The 17850-nt window shown below is 39.1% G+C and overlaps 1 protein-coding gene across 1 annotated transcript in view; it reads left to right on the top strand.

The window, feature by feature from the left end:
* Positions 1–17850, top strand: part of ksr2 (kinase suppressor of ras 2) — a 358563-nt gene that overhangs the window by 251178 nt on the left and 89535 nt on the right. The window contains exons 10-11 of the mRNA XM_073065461.1: positions 8583–8751; positions 17655–17735. Coding sequence (XP_072921562.1) covers positions 8583–8751; positions 17655–17735 — 250 coding nt within the window. The remainder of the gene's footprint in view (positions 1–8582; positions 8752–17654; positions 17736–17850) is intronic.

Genomic DNA, 17850 nt, shown 5'->3' with positions numbered 1-17850 from the left:
CTAGAAATATTTGTACATTAGGCAGTGGAAAGAAAGGATGAAATCATGAAAAGTACAATCAGCCTTGAAGTGATAATCAACAAATTGTTGGAGAGAGTCCTTGATGATGGATGCTGCTTGATGAAGTATGTCAAAGTTTCAGATGTCATGCCAAATCTTTGCAAGCGTCTAAGAGAGTAGAGGTGCTGGTGTGCTTTCTTCGTAGTAGTACCTACGCTCTGGACTAAGAACATTTCACTCTTCTGAAATGACAACAACAAGAAATTTATAGTTGCTGGCCTTCGCCACCTCTGATCCTCCAATGATGACTGGCTCACAGACCTTCAGTTTCCTCCCCATTAAGTAAATAATCAGCTCATTGGTTGTACTGATATTGAATGAGAGGTTATTGTTGTTATGGCACATTTCAGCTAGATTTTCGATCTCCCTTCGTCACCACCTTTGATTCAGTCAATGACAGTAGCATCATCAGCAGACGTAAGCACACAGCCTTGTGGTACACCTATGTTGATGCTGATTGTGAAGGAGGTATTGTTGCCAATCTGAATTGACTGGGATCTGCAAGTGAGGAAATTGAGGATTTAATTGTACGAGGAAGTATTGAAGCCTAGGTCTTGAAGCTTATTAGTTTTGAAGGGATAGTAGCATTGAATGCCGAGCTCTAATCAATGAAGAACATTCTGATGTATGCGTCTTCGCTGTTCAGACGTTCTCGGGTTGAGTGAAGAGCCAATGATTGCATCTGCTGCGGATCTGTTGTGACTTTAGGTAAACTGGAGTGGATCCAAGTCTCTTCTCAGTCAGGAGTTGATATGTGTCATCAGCAGTCTCTCAAAACACCTCATCACAGTGGATGTAAGTGCAACTGGACAATAGTCAATGAGGAAGGTTACCATGTTCTTCTTAGGCACTGGTATAACTAAAGCCTGTTTGAAGCAGGTAGGTACCTCAGATTGCTAAAGCAAGAGGTTAAAGATAACAGTGAACACTCCAGCCAGTTGATCAACACAGGTCTTTAGTACTTGGTTAGCTACAACACCTGGGCTGAATGCTTTCCGTGGATTCACCCTCCTGAAGGATGCTCCCATGTTGGACTCAGAGACTGAAATCACAGGGCCATCTGGGACTGTGGGAGTTCATGACGGTACCTCCATGTTTTGATGGTCAAAGCGAGCATCAAAGGCATTGAGCTCATCTGGGAGCGAAACCTTGTTGTCACCTATGCCAGAAAAAGCAGGATCTCCCAGTGGCCACACATTTTAATTCCACGTCCCATTCCCATTCTGATATGCCTATCCATGGCCTCCTCTATTGTCAAAATGAATCCAAACTCAGGTTGGAGGAACAACACCTTATATACCGGATGGGTAGCCTCCAACCTGATGGCATGAACATTGACTTCTCTAACTTCCGTTAATGCCCCTCCTCCCCTTCTTACCCCATCCCTGACATATTTAGTTGTTTGCCTGTTCTCCATCTCCCTCTGGTGCTCCCCCCCCCACTCCTTTCTTTCTCCTGAGGCCTCCCGTCCCATGATCCTTTCCCTTCTCCAGCTCTGTATCACTTTCGCCAATCACCTTTCCAGCTCTTAGCTTCATCCCACCCCCTCCGGTCTTCTCCTATCATTTCGCATTTCCCCCTCCCCCCACTACTTTCAAATCTCTTACTATCTTTCCTTTCGGTTAGTCCTGACGAAGGGTCTCGGCCCGAAACGTCAACAGTGCTTCTCCCTATAGATGCTGCCTGGCCTGCTGTGTTCCACCAGCATTTTGTGTGTGTTGTTGTTTGAATTTCCAACAACTGCAGATTTCCTCGTGTCACCTATGTTGCTTGGTTTCACTGTGTAGGAGGTGTTAGCATTCAAGCCCTGCCACAGCTGTCGAGCATCTTTCAGTGATTGAAATCTCCTGAGTTCTGAAAAGCAGAGGGATCTGGATGTCCTGGTGTGTGATTGCCAAAGGTAGTATACAGGTATAGCAAGGGAGTTATGAAAGTTAACAGAATATTATTATTTATTACAAGAGGTATTACTTACAAAAAGTGAAATTCAGTTACATAGCACACTAGAGAGACCATATCTAGAATTTTTGTGTAAATGGTTGTTGTCCTTATTTTAAAAAAAAGATGATAATATATTGGAAGTATTTCAGATAAGGCTTAGAGACAGATGCCTGAAACGAGAGGATTGCTCTATGAAGGGACATCAGAGTACTAGGCTTGCATCTTTTTAAGATTAGAAGAGTGAGAAAGCACTTAATTCCAACATCTAAGATCCTGAGGGGTCTTGACATGGTGAATGTGGAGTGGATGCTCCCGTTCATGGGAACCTAGAAATATGGGTGACTTAAAAAGTAAAGGATCAATCGCCCAATGAAGACCCAGATGAAGAACTCTATTTCTCTCAGGGGGCTATGATTCTTTGGAATTCTATTCCTAAAAGGAGAGTGGAAGTCTTTGAATATTTTTAAAGCAGATCTAGAAAGATTCTTGATTAGCAAGAGGATGAAAGATTACTGGTTATAGGCAGAAATGTAGAGTTGAACTTCTAATTAGATTAGCCACGAGCTGATTGAGCTGGCTGAAGGATCTGAGTGGCTTATTCTTATATGTATGCCTCCTCATATCAGTGATAGGGCCACCACATTCTTCATCTGAATCTCCCAATATACAGAAATGGAAGAGCAATTGACCTACTTGAACTTTTAGTTCATTCAGATAAGTTTACATGAGTTCAGGCTGAACTCTGTTCTCTTCTTATTGTTACCCAGCATACTTTACTAACAGATAAATTACAGTTTACATCCACTAAAAAGATGGATGCAGCATTTGTTTATGCCCATTAATCTGGCAATACATTATCACAATTCGCCTGCTGCTTTAACTATATGCTCAGGCACTGCTATGCAATTAACGTCAAAACAAGGGAAACATTATATAAGCCTTTGTTCAAGTTGGCTGCTGCTCTCCAGAATTGAATGGGTTGTTAAACATAGGTTATTGAGCAAATGATGGTTTCCTGCTGAAAGAACAACCAAATCCCATAAATCTGGTAGCACTGGGATCTTGGCACTGTTATCAGTATAATTTAAATGCTATCAAGACCAATGAGCCAGTGGTTTCTCATGATCTGTTGCTACTTACTGCCAAGGCATTAAAATTAATATGAACCCTCTAATGGGCTTTGCAAAAGATTGGAGAATCATTGACTGGTGAGCACAGAAGCTGACAAAATTACCTAATATGATCAAAGTTCAAAGTAATATTCCTCAGCAAATCTACAGAATAGTAGTTATGACAGGATTAATGAAAGATCAGCTAGAGTGCAAGAGATAACAAACTTTGCAAGTGCGAATATGAATAAATAGCAATAAATAACGAGAACGTGAGATAACAAGATAAAGAGTCCTTGAAGTGAGATCATTGGTAGTGGGAACATCTCAATGGATGGGCAAGTGAGTGAAGTTATCCCCCTTTTGTTCAAGAGCCTGATGGTTGAGGGGTAGTAACTGTTCTTGAACCTTGTGGTATGAATCCTGAGTCTCTTATACCTTCTACCTGGTAGCAGCAGTGAGAAAAGAGCATGGCCTGGGTGGTGAGGATCTCTGATGATGGATGCTACTTTCCTGTGACAACATTTCATGTAGATATGGTCAATGGTTGGGAGGGCTTTAGCAGAGCTTCAATGATAAATTCAGTGATAAATTTCAGTAATAAATTGTGATGTTTGGAACTTCAGAATGCTGGTCGACACAGAAAATGGAATAGGTGGTGCGTTTTTTTTACATTATGCAAATCATTTGCAATAAAAGATGAAATGTAAATTAAAAGCAGAGATCGTGCAAGTTGCATGCAGCTTTTGATTTTCATTCTGGGTTCTCTTCATACTTGGTGTGTGCAATATTGTATTAACAACCTGTAATGAATGCCTGGACCGCTCTTGACAATCTTGATTTTCACATGCATAACTCGGGTAGCAGCTAGTTTTCATGGTACTTATGGATTCTATTTCTGCACAAGTTGGAGGCGGCCTGCCTGAGTAACTCCTAGGCCAATTCAGGGAAATCAACTCAGGTGTGATCCGTTTAAATAAAAAGTGTTTTCTAGCTCCCAACTGTCTCTCTACACTCTTTGGTATTCCGTACCTTTACCCCCCTCACCTTCTCAACCTGTCCTCAGCCCACAACACACCCACTCATCTTCTGACCTGACCCAGAAACTGATCACCATTTTGTACCTCCCCAGTAGTGATCCTGATCATCTCTGACTTGTCTATCAACCCATTCTGCTTCACTATATCTATTTCACCACCAAAATGGCAAAACCCTCATTATCCCAGTCAACTGCTGAAATGAGAACATTCTCCAATTGAAGATGTATTGAAGTCAAAGCATTTTCAATAACTTTTGACTCAATTGGATACCAGACTGAATCAGAAAGAAAATCAGGTTTATTATCACTGACAGATGTTGTGAAATTTATTGTTTTGTGGCAGCAAACATGAATAGTATAACAAATTAAAATAAGTATATTTAAGAATCAATAGTGCACAAAGAGAGACAGATGGTGGCGTAGTGTTCATGAGTTCATGGCCCACTCAGAAATCTGATGGTGGAGGGGAAGAACCTGTTCCTAAAATGTGGAGTGTGCATCATCAGGCTGCTGTAACTCTTGCCTGCTGGGTAGTAATGAGAAGAGAGCATATCCTGGATGGTGAGGGTGCTTAATAATGGATGTTGCTTTCTGGAGGCAACGCCTTTTGAAGATGTTCTGGATGGTGGGGGAAGCTTGTGCCCACGATAGAGCTTGCTGGGTCCACAGCCACTGCAGCCTCTTTTGATCCTGTGTGTTTGAGCTTCCGTACCAGGTGTTGATGCAACCGGTCCGAGTGCTTTCAACAGTATGCATGTAGAAATTTGCTACCATCTTCAGTGACATACCAAATCTCTTCAAGCTCCTAGTGAAGTAATGCTGCTGACCTGCCTTCTTTGTGATTGCACCAGTACACGGGGCTCAGGATAGACGCTCAGAGATGTTGGCACCCAGGAGCTGAGAATAAGTTATAAAATTCTCAACACAGCTCAATTTTTGTACAACCTATTTTCATGGTAATTTTGCCAAGAACAGTCAAATTTATTTTGCTTTGTAGTTTGGATAATATTTATATAATACCCGATTGGTTAAATAATATGTGAATAATTTGCAATAATATTTTTCAGAAGCTGCTTTTCAGTTGCATATACACCTCTTATTTCTCTCACACAATTTGGCTCATTGAATCTATATTGGATCTCTGAGCAATCCAAGTCTCCCACTTACTTCCCTGTGGTCTTTTCCTCTCCCATATTCCCACTAAGTCCCTTCTGATTCTCCTACAATACATCCTACATTAGAAGTAATTTACAATAGTTAATTAACCTCCTACACAGCATGCCTTTGGGATGTGGGAGGAAGCAGAAGCACTAAGGGAAGCCCACACTGCCTCAGGAGGAGTGTGCAGACACCTTCCAGATGTCACCAACAACCTGGATCCAACCTTGTTTGCTGTGTTTCTGATGCAGCTTCTCTACTCGCTGCAATGCTGTTTCACAATTTACTAAGCTTCTAATCTGTTTCGCCATCTATTAAAGAGGAAACTCACAGCTCTAATAGCAGACTTTAATTGTATTCATCTTTATTGCTAAAATAAAATGCAATGGAAGTATAATGCAAATCAGACACTGGTAGCTCTTATGTTAATGGAAACTTGTGAATAAGAAAAGCTGTTAAAAGTGTCGTGAGGTGCAATTCTATGGTGCATGTGGACCACATATTTTCTCTCCATAGCATCCTGCCCTGATGTTGCTCTCTATTTAGGGTGCTCAACATAACCATGGGGTTTGGGGTTTAGTTAGCTTTGTCCCCATCTCAAGGCATTGGAAAATGAAGAGAAGACTTACTGCACTGCAATCAGGAATGAGTTAAGACTGTTCCTTTTTAGATAAAAGGTTGCAATTGGCGATTTTCCGTATGTGCTTGAGATTATGAGGGATTTTGCTGGATTGATAGGGAGAGATTATTTCTACCATCAATAATTGAGGACAGAACAGTTGATGCAAATGGCTAAACTTACAAAGGGAAAACAAGGAAATGGACTAAAAAGTACATGGATTGCCTGAAATAATGACAGGAGCAAAAGAAATAGTAAGTTTCTGAAAGGATTGGTCACATTTTGAAAAAGCATTTAGTAGAAGTGCAAGACAAATTGGAGAGCTCTTTCAGAGGGCTATCCCATATTCAGCAGACCAAATAGCCTTCTCTTGTGCTGTATAATTTTTGTTGCCTGTGCATATGCACCATACATTAGGTATTCCAAGCTAATATGATTTGATTTTAAGAATTAAAAGATTCTCAATCTTGGTCCCTGCTAAAAATACATGTGAGGACACCAGTTTAGTTCACCAAGTTCGGGATGTGGAGCAAAGAAACTGGCCATTTGACCCAACTTGTATATATTGGTAGTTAAGCCTTCCCCCATTTCACTTCTCAAAATAAATTGGTGTAAAGATTTCCTTTTCCTAGCTATTGATGAAAGTAAGTAAAAATGTAAAGTATTCTCAATTAATTTCAATTCACACACAGTTTGAATATGTTAGCTATATGAATTCACAAAGGTTGTATATAAAAAATACTTGATTTCTTGATTTCTTAGTGCTTAGCTGCATGCTGTTTTGCTTTCCCTATTTTGTCATTTCCTGGGAATAAATTTCTTCCCAAAGCCCTTCTCCGTCATCATTTGCTAGACTCTGCCCCTGGGGTTCCCATCAGAATAATTTCAACATACAATACTACAGATTGGAAAACATCATTAACAATTTTGATTATCTGCAAACTCATGTCCTTTGCCTGTGTATATTTCTCTAACATTCAGAAAAATAGAGCAATATTCAGAAATAATTGACAAAATTTTATATTCATTGAAATTATTAAACAAGGAACACTTAAACTGTAAAGTGATTAACTATAAACTCAATAAATATAGGAATATGTACATTATTGGTATTTGGTTTTGTCTTACAATGGGATGAAGCAGCATTTAACTCAAAATGGAATTTTTTTAAAAACAGTTACTAATTTACTATTACTAGTATCCCTAAATTAGTTTATATTTTCAGCAGCTGATTTGGGTGAAAGAAAATGTATGGTAAGTTATTCAGTGATTTATAGTTTTTGTAACAATAAGAAAATAAGATGGTATTTACCCTTGTGTTCCATAATATACTAATATTTAAAATGTAGTTTCATTCAGGTTGATTCCTGCTTTCATTTGTTAAAAGTGATAGGCAAAAGTACCTATTGTAACATTCAGTCAATGTATTAGATTACTACATTTGTTCAACCATGCATTAAATAATAACTTGGGTTTTAGAGCTGGGGGAATCACACCTACCCCTCCTCTCTCCCACAGCAATATAGTAAATGCACCTCATGGAATCAGTCTGATGTACTTTCATATGCTTGCCTGGGATATCTGGACATCTACAAGCTAAATCCACATCTGTGATTGCTCCACCATGGTCAGCCAGCTAGAGCTCCTCCCCAAGTACCACACGATGCTTTCACTCCCCTGAGCATTGTCTGTTGCCCTTTACCACGATCAATGACAGCTGCCCACCTCTCTCCACTGATATTGTTATGTCACCCAGAGCTAGGAAAGACATAACCATATAACAATTACAGCACGGAAACAGGCCATCTCGGCCCTTCTAGTCCGTGCCGAATGCTTACTCTCACCATGATGATGGAGTGGATGTTGACACTTTGTGTGAACCACTGAAAAGTGGTTTTAATGTACAGATTCTCTGAAAACATCATCAAAATTAGTGCTCCATCTCCAAAGAAAAATAGGGTTACTCCATCAACCCTACCACCACTACGTATAGTACACATCACCTAATGTCACTTTATGTACATACAATCAGTCTATATATATGCACACAAGTTACTGTTAATTATATTTTATTGGATTGATTTTATATTTATAGTTATTATGTTTTATTTTGTTTTTTTTAATTGTGTCTTTTATGCTGCATCAGATCCAGAGTCACAATCATTTGCACTCCTTTACACTTGTGTGCTAATGAATTACATTAAACAGTCTTGAATAGGAAAAGGAGTACAGGAGCCTGAAGACCCACACTCAACGTACAGCTTCTGCACCTCCGCCATCAGATTTCTGAATGATCTTTCAACCCAAGAACACTACTCATCATTCACCTTTCCCACTATTTATTTATTTTGCAACTTACAGTAATTTTTATGTCTTGCACTCTGCTGCTGCCACAAAAATAACAGGTTTCACAACATATGTCAGTGATAACAAACCTGATTGTGATTGTAAGGTTATTTCTCCAGATTAGTGGCATCAATTGAGCATAATTATAGAGTATAAATTATATATGTAAAATCATTCCTTATAATTAACAGCAGTAAAGTCTCCAAGTTTAATTTGGTGAGTGGAAATTACCCAATTGTGTGCATTGTCTAGGGTTTGTGATATTACTGTTCATATGTTAATATAAAGTTTTCCCTTGCTTTATCTGCAGGATCATATACCGGTTCCTTACCAGCCTGATTCAAGCAGTAATCCTTCATCAACAACATCTTCAACACCGTCCTCTCCGGCACCTCCTCTACCTCCCAGTGCAACACCACCTTCACCCCTTCATCCTTCACCACAGTGCACCCGGCAGCAGAAACAGTTCAACCTCCCAGGTACAACTCTTCAGTATTCCGTGTATTCTGCTGAAATACATAGAAAGTATCATGGTCATTTTTATGACTTTTCTCAGCTGATGGGGAACCATTATAGATGGGGAACTGTTATATCTACTACAATTTCCTGAGAGAGAGACTTGTGAATTGGTTGTCTCAACATAGATAATCAGCCGCAGTGTGTTCTTCAGTTGGATGCTGAAAGTTATGAGTGTACACAGCAAATTAAAGTTGTTGGTGGAACATTTCACTTTGTTCTGGAGGCATGTGAACCCTGCAGCCTTAGTAGGTCAATCTTTGTGCTACTCCAGCTTTTTAAAAGTACAAAATAATTTAGTCTTGCTGCATTCATCAGTGTTTGCTCTCGGACAATGGGTTAGTTCAACATTTCTCTCCACAGTCATGGCCTCTAGGAGCATTGGTCAGGGAAAGTGACAGGATAGTTTAAGCTTAATTCTCCCACTCCTTGAAAAGTAGTTCTCGACTACAAGAGCCATCAAGCTTTACATGAAATGAGTAAGAGTTACTCTACTACGTGTGATAACCACCATATTATTAATGCAAAAAACATTCAGAAACGTAAATGTTAGAATTGATTTTGAAAACTACAGGGAACAAAATACCGCAGAGCAGATGGTAAACAGGAAAACAGAAAGAAAATTATTTGAGATTTTGTAGTGAACAGTATTTTCTACGGTAAAGAGGACAGATGGAATCTCTTGTAAACTGATGTTGGTGAAGCTGTAAATGAGAATGAGGAAATGGTGGACTTTTAGAGAATTATGTATACAGTTAGTGGAAGAGGAAAACTATTCACTCCATTTGAAAATAAAAGCTGATGTTGAATCAGGAATGGTGACTAACTGGAATTTAGACAAAAGTGTTATCCCAGACTTCTAAAGGTATCAGGAAATGGTAGATGTCTTAATTTAAAACTCTCTTTATTCAGAAGTTGCTCTTTTGAATTGGAAAGTTATCCATGTTGCTCTGCTGTTTAGGAAAGTTAAATTCTCTAAATAGGATAGAGTAACTGAAAACTGAAAACTTTTAGATGCATGGACAGAGCCAGTGTGTATCTGAAAGCAACTGTTCATTTATGAAGAATCAGATGGATCTTTTTGGACTAAAACAATAGGCAGCGAAATGCTCATGGATGCCATTTATAAGGGCATGAAGAAGACATTTGTGCAGTAGACTCCTCCCGTGCGGATCTGTGAAATCAACTATTTATCACATTTGTAAGTGACTTGGGTGATGGATAGAAAGCTACTTTGTTGCTTCCACTGTAGACAAAAGTAGATGAAAGCACAAGGCTTCAAAGGAAGTTTAATAGTTTGAATAATTGCACAGTACTGCAGCAGATTTAAAAGTAAGCAAATGTGAAGTCATCCACTTTGTTGATAAAAGGATATGATAAAATACTAATTAATTGATTTAGAATTAGTATCAGGTAAACTGGAAAAAGACTTAGGGATTCCTGTCCGTTAAGGACCCCCACAAATGCCCATTCCTTTCTCTGCAGCACCAAGGCTGTGAACTCAGCTGTCTACCATGCGTTTCTGCCCCGCTGGTGTGAAAATTGGGGGCTGAGGCATTGGCTTGGGGCTACCCCGGCTGACCCGGGAGCAGATCTCAGACTCAGTCTGGTTTGGGATGCTGTTGGCTTGCTTCTGTTGTTTGCACGATGTGTTTTTTTATCCTTCTCTCTCTCTCTTTCACTGCGCAGTGGTTGGTGGTCTCTTTTTTAACTGGGTTAATCAAGTTTCTTGCTTTGTGGCTGCATGTAAGCAGTCAAATTTCAAGGCATATAACTTATATATTCCTTGATAATAAATGGTCTTTGAATTTGAATTTGTTACATACAAGTATTGTAAATGTTGCACAAAGTTAATGAGTTGTGGGTCTTTATATTTAGAGGACTTGAATGTAAAGTAGTAGAAGTTATGTCGAAACTGAACTCAAGTCTCTGCACTTTAAGGAGGCGAGCTGACCTTTGAAGAAGTGTGATACGGAGTTTTAAGAATGATGCTGAGGCTGCAAAGGTTAGGTACAAAGAGAACAAAGGGGCAAAATGTTTTATGTTAGGGATTGGTCATCGAAGCCTGAGATGAGAAACGTTTCTTTGAAGGGTTATGAATGTTGAATTGCTGAAAATACTCCAGGCTCAAATGCCAGACTTTTGAAGACTCATGGAATTGGAAGCTATGAGATCAGTTGTGAAAGGAGACATGGAAGCAGACAACATCGGCCTTATTCTCTTGAATAACGGAGCACGCTTGGAGGCTGAATTTCTTGTTGTTCTTTTGCTTTCAAACTACACAAACTAAGGTTCTATTCCCTAGAATTGAGTAGATAGAGATGTGTTAATAGCAAAGTTTTAAAGGTATTGCTTGAAATGGCGGGATGGAATTGATTATATGGGGTATCTGGGTCCAGGCTGGCCTTTTCAGAAGCTAAGTACAGGTATTTAAAGATATTGGGGTAAATGGCAGGATGGAATTGATTAGATGGGGTATCTGGGTCCAGTCTGGCCTTTTCAGAAGCAAAGTACAGGCAAATACTTGCAAAGGGTTACTAGCCTTTCCTGCCAGTGGCAGTTATGGCAAAGGAAATTGCTATTCTTCAGTCTGAAATAGATGTTTGTTAATCCAATGTAGGAATATGGAAAAATGAGTAAAATGAATTCAGCCATAGGCCACTCTTGTTGTCATTAAATGACAGTACAGGGTATAATGGATTTGTTTTGTTCTAGAAAAGTAAAAAATTGCAATATTAGCAAAAATTAACGGAAGTCTGGTCAGGAAAGGTGAGGTAAATAATTTGGGTAGAAGTGTAGTTAATTTGCAAAAATAATTTATGCATTAATTGGGGGAATTAATTTATGATGTTATACAAATTCAGTTATTCAAACAGAAACAATTCGCAGAACTTCATGAATAGACTTCCTCTGCATTTGGGACATGTTCTACTATGTGCACCAGGTCTCAGTTACTTCTCTGACCTTTCAGGTTCATTAAGTTGAACAATTTCTATAACATTAAGAAATAAATAGCCAACCACAATATAAATTGTTCAATTAGTTGTAATTGGAAAAAATCAAAAGGAAACAGATTGATTTCATATGTCTCTTTCTATCACAATATATTTGCCTTTCCATTAATATGCACATACAAAAACAGTAATGTGATTGTATTGAATTCACTGTCAGCAAAGCCGTAATCTCAAAAGGACATTTTAAGCCCCATCCGATATAGGTATCTATGGGCAGCTATATATCTATACAGAGGTTATGCTGTATCACCCTACTCTTCAAGAACTAGTTTTACTTCCCTGTCTAGTCTCTGCCGCGAGGTCTGGCTGCTCATAGTCACTTTTTGCATGCTGGGTTCCCTCTCCTTAACAAGGAGGAGATTCTCCCTGCGAACAAAGTAGTTTAAACTCAGTTATTTTATTTTCAATGATACATGTTTAATTTTAGACAGATAGTTCTTAACACACATTTAAAACTCACAGAGGGTTTCTGATTTATAGAAGATTTTCAAATTCCAAAGGATTCCAAAGTCTAACATCCAAAAGATTTTTTCTATTCTTTAAAACATCATTAATTAATTTAATTTGATTGCACGGTTGTTTGGTGATAGCCAATATATTGATTCATAATTCTACTAAAAGTCTTCATTTGAATGGAGGATCTGGTTTCAGTTTATGATTCCCATCTAGGAGTATTAATGGATATAAAGCATCTTACCTTTATATTTAATTAACATTAGTGATTTAGAGAGTAATGTTTAAAGTGGAAGCAGTGAACCCTAGTCTGTACTAAGTAGAGCAAAGCCTCTCCCCTATTTGTGATCCTTTTTGCCTGGGATTATATTTACTCATTGGTACAAATGATCAATTACTTTGATCATTTTACCTTACAATAACATTAAGAAGTGCACCTTTAGATGGAATTGGAATTTGAATTGGTTTATTATTGTTACATGTATCCAAGTACAGCTTGTATACTGTTCATACAGATCAATTCTTTACATGGTGCATTGCAATAGACCAAGGTAAAACAATATCAGACTGTAGATTAAGGTTTAACAGCTACAGAGAAAGTACAGTGCAGCTGCAGAATAAAGTGCAAGATTATAATAAAGTAGATTACGAGGTCAAGAATACATCTTGTTCTAGAGAAGCAGTCAGTTGTCTTATAACACCGGAACTGTCCTTGGACCCGGTAGTTTCTACTTTCAGACTTTTGTTTTTCTTCAGCCCAATGGGAGAGGGGAGAAGAGAATGTCTGGGCTGGGTGGGATCTTTGATATATGCTAGCTGCTTTTCTGAGGCAGCAAGACGTATAGACAGAGTGCATGGAAAGGAGACTGGTTTCCATGATGTGCTGAACTATGTCCACAAATCTCTGTAGTTTCTTCTGGGCATGGGCGAAGTGGTTGCCACACCAAATTGAAATGAGTCCAGATAGAATGCTTTCTGTGGTGCATCGATAAACATTGGTAAGGGTTGATGGGGACATGCCAGATTTCTTTAGTATCCTGAGGAAGCAGAGGTCTTGGTGAGCTTCCTTAGCCGAGGCATCTATGTAGTCAGAATAGGCGATGTCTATCCCTAGGAACTTGAAAATCTCAAAACTCTCAACCTCAGCAGGAGCAAGCTCCCGCACACCCACCACCCCTGAAATCAATTAGAAGCTCCTTTGTTTTGCAGACTTTGAGGGAAATGTTGCCATGACACCATGTTACTAAGCTCTTTATGTCCTTCATGTTCTCCGACACATCATTATTTGAGGTAAGGCTCACTATGTCCATATTTCAAATACTTATGGAAATAGGATTAATGGTAAGAAATGGAATCTCTCATTAACTTAATGTGTATGTCTCTGTCCATCAAACGTTCATTGCCCGCATGTCAACCATTTCTATCATTCAGGATTCAGGTCATCTCCTTGGGAATGAGTCTGACCTGTCTTCCATTAGCTTAAGTGCACAGGCAGCTATTTGTGTGTCCCAGCCACAACATCGAAATGCGACGTACGGCATCCGTACTTGCCTAATTCTTGCAGGACAAGGTGGCATACAGTTAGCAAGAGGCAGGTGCAGGTAGACAATCTTACTCCTGTGCAGGTAGGAATTCTCACCATCATCAGAATGGTCATTACTAGGGCTGCAGACAGGAGTAAAACATTTCCTGGTACGTAATTCTTTTTTTGCAGGTGCATCCTTCAAAGACTAAAGTCAAATGCTTGGAGCACTGTTAGGTCTTTTCTGGTTGTGCAAACTCAGATTGCAACCATGCATGTTCAGAATTTTGCCGTCTTGGCCATGGGTAACAATGTGAAAAGAATCTCCCACCATGGTACAACAGTTATCGCTATGTCTTTTAACAGATATTAGGGTTTCTGAGGCCCTTGGCTAGAAGTGTCTGGGGCTCCATGGAGCACAGGCCCGCTGTCCTGACTCATCCCTTGTAAACTAGTAGGACTGCTGGTATTCATGCTGAGATGTGGAGGCAAGAGCAAGGCCTTGGATACAAAGCTGGGGAAAGATGTCTCAAAAGTCATCTGTCCTCCTATTCAAAGTCTTTGACTTCCCACTGATCGTGCTCACTGCCAAAGTAGTACAATTTAACAGAACTAGGACTGTAATGGCAAACAGAAGATCAATACTAAGGGAATAAATAAGAGATTAATTAATCATTCTATGAAAAAGACACTTGCTCTGAACAACCCAGGCAGGGGAAGCATTACATTGCCACGCCGTTAGTCTGCTACTTTGCATTTACCACTTGAATTTCATTGTATACATTCTGCACACCCAAGCCACAAAACATGTTTTCTGAACATCCCACAGGAAACCTGGAAGCCATCTTTTGGCATGTTTTGTTGATTTATGTGAGTTGCACATAGGTTGAAGACATCATGATTGCATGGCTTTTATCATCTGCTATCTCCTTTTGGGCATTTGCTTTACACCGAGTGACTGGAATCCCGTTGGGGTCCAGTACAAGGAAGAACTGACTTGCAGCACAAAGTAGCGTATACGTAGTCGGTGGAACCCTAAACTCTGGGACAACGGGAATGGTTGCAATCTCGGCAAAGCCTCCTTCAAATTCAACAAGCTGCTCTCTGGTAAGAGGCAAGGGAATCTAGTCAGTTTTCTTTGAACTGAGAGCATCAGTGACCTGTCTCATCAAATAGTGAATGGTAAATGTGAAATGTTGCAAGCATCATTGCTTCAGGATAGAAAGGACTTCAGCATTTCACACAGCTCACCCCAACAGAGATTGTTGACCAAGTGTAGCATCCCCTCTACTCAAGCCTATTAATGTGCATAGCTCAGGGAGCAATTAACCATTGCTTGGATTGTACAAGTGTATGGTGCTTTTCAGAGTACATTAAAGTCTGCCACTATACTTCCCATTATCTGTGCAGACATCAGAAATTCTAATGAATTCTATGACATACTGAACTTGTTATGTCATCCCAGCAGTTAGTAGAAATCAATCAGCATGCAATGTGAAGTTATTAATGAATAGGTTAACTAGTACTGGTGCTGCTGAAAGTTTTTGTCAGCTACTGGAGGTTGGGAGGATATTTACTAGAATAACCTATCCAATTTGCATGCTTTTGTCAACTGTATTTGGCTGACAATGTGCGCCATTATCTTGTCAGGTACGCAGATACACCTGACACCTCTCTGGGAGCACCGCAAGCATTTAAAAACAATGCCATCAACTTTTGTGCTCAGGAGCTCTAACCCTCTTGTTTCAGAGTTGCATTTTGCAGTACTTCCCCCTCAATTTGCACTGAAGCTTCTCAAATTTCGTTAGGTAACATTTTCCATTTTCCTACATGCAGCGTTGTTGCAGAATGTTCTCTCTAGATACAATTGCATTAGAGCAGAGGAAACATAGCCAGAAATGCATCTAGCAGGTGTGATCTTGACAAGTTAGCATCTGACACAAACTTGGTGGTGAACCATTTCTTGTTGTATAAAGGGAGATTTCACTCACTGGGTCTGTATTCTCCAGGGTTTAGAAGAGTGAGAGGTGACCTAATTAACATTTAAGAATTTCTTATAAGGTCCAATATAATGGAGGTAGTTTCTCTGGCTGAAGAGTCTAGAGTCTAGAAGCGGCATGATTTTTTGGAATCATCTACAATACAGGCCTTGAAGTTCAATCAAAAGATAAGTTTCTGGATATCAAGGTAATGATGAAATATGGGGATAGTTTTGAAGTGAAACTTCACATTATCTTCAAGAAGTTACGGCTGAGCCAGTGCAGCACCATAGCACAGTGGTTAGTACATTTAATTTTCAGCACCAATGATCACTGACGAGGGTTTGAAGCCAGACACTGTCTGTAAGGAGTATTTGAACGTTCTCTCTGTGACTGTTTTTTTTTCCCCCGGGTGCTCCGGTTTCCTTCAACATTCCAATGGCAAATGGATTAAAGTTAGTAAGTTGTGGGAATGCTATGTTGGTGCTGGAAATGTGGCAACACTTGCAGGCTAATGCTAGCACCTCACAGACACTAATGAGGCTTTTCACTGTATGTTCTGATGTTCGATGCACGTGTGACAAATAAAGCATATCTAATATAATCTAACTCAGCTGCAGGTAACATGTTAAAATGAAAAAACAGCCAACTTTTAATTCAATTTTGACTTACAATGCAGGGACTCATTTCAAGTAGATTAATGTCATATTTTAGGTACAGTGTTGGCACAGTGTTTAACTTATAGCACTAACAATGCAGAGACCTGAGTGTACATTCCATTGCGGCTACTGTGAAAATTAAAGTTAAATTAGCTGGAATTTTTTTCCAAATATTATTTGTAATAGTGACATAAAACTATTGGATTGTTGTAAAGGCCCATGTTGTGCACAAATGGTAGTAGTAGTAGTGGGCTGCCTACCATCCTGACCAAATTTGACCACACAATAATTTCAGATTCACCAATATCATTTTGCAAGCCACTCAGCTCAAGAACAAGTAGGGATGGGCAATAATGCGACCACAACAGATGCTCAGATCCTGAAAAATTGAATAAGTATATAACGATTTGTATGATTGTTACTGTGAACCTTCTCTTGTAGTTTTTGCCTGCAGTCTTTTCCTCCAGTGCTTCAATGGATAACACAAGTTTTACTTTCTTTGAGCTTTAAAAATAACAGAACCTGCTCAGAACAAGACATGTATGACTTGTTTCCTAATTTCTTAGTTTGAAGCGTTGGTTGCTGATCTTCATTCATTCCATTGATTGAACATTTTTTGGTCTTCATTGACAAATGCTTCAAAGTTATGCCATTGAGCTCCTAAGGCAGCTGTCTAAGTTTGGTATCCAAGTACTATCCCCAAATGGATCTGTAGAGGATGAGTTATGGTTCAGCTGAAGAATCGGGATCAATTTGAAGTAGTGAAATAACTTATTTCCAATAAATTAATTTCAATTTAAAAAAACCTTGCTGCTTTTTCCTTCTCAGTACATTTTTCAATGTCAAGTTATCATTTTTGATGGCTGTCCCTTTGAGTAATGCCCACCAAATTGGCTTTCTTAGCATCATCTTCAAAGAAGCATAAACCCATCACTGTTTAGAAATGTATTCTAGTTTTTATCTCTTTGAAAGTTGCTATCAACTTAACTTTTTTCAGTGACCTAAAGGATCTGCTATTACCTTAATTATAAAACTAATGCCTGCCATTAGTAGGATGCAAATAGTTTCTATGGCAACAGGAAACAGGATATGAGCAATATAAGAGCTTTACAATAGCTATGTTAAATCTTGAAATGAGTTATTTTCAGTTTGATACCTCAAAATAGGAAAGTCAACATCTTTGTGAAGAGAATAATAATCATAAATCAGTTTTAGAATTCTGCTTTTCTCCTAAATCAGGTATACTCTCCAGCATTCGGTTGAGGACAGTCACAAACAGTGACTTGATTGAAAGTCACAGCCACACAAGTCCACCGCAAGGTAACTCCATTTTTAAACAAATCATTATGTGTGCATATTAGATCTGTATACTTTACTGCCCAATGGTCCATTGTAGCACTGAGGTTCTTGATACTATAATGATAGGAAGGATGGT

The sequence above is a fragment of the Hemitrygon akajei genome, chromosome 14 (assembly GCF_048418815.1).
Source record: "Hemitrygon akajei chromosome 14, sHemAka1.3, whole genome shotgun sequence".
Lineage (NCBI taxonomy): Eukaryota > Metazoa > Chordata > Chondrichthyes > Myliobatiformes > Dasyatidae > Hemitrygon > Hemitrygon akajei.
The sequence above is the reverse complement of the archived record's forward strand: the minus strand, read 5'-3'. Positions and strand labels throughout refer to the sequence as shown.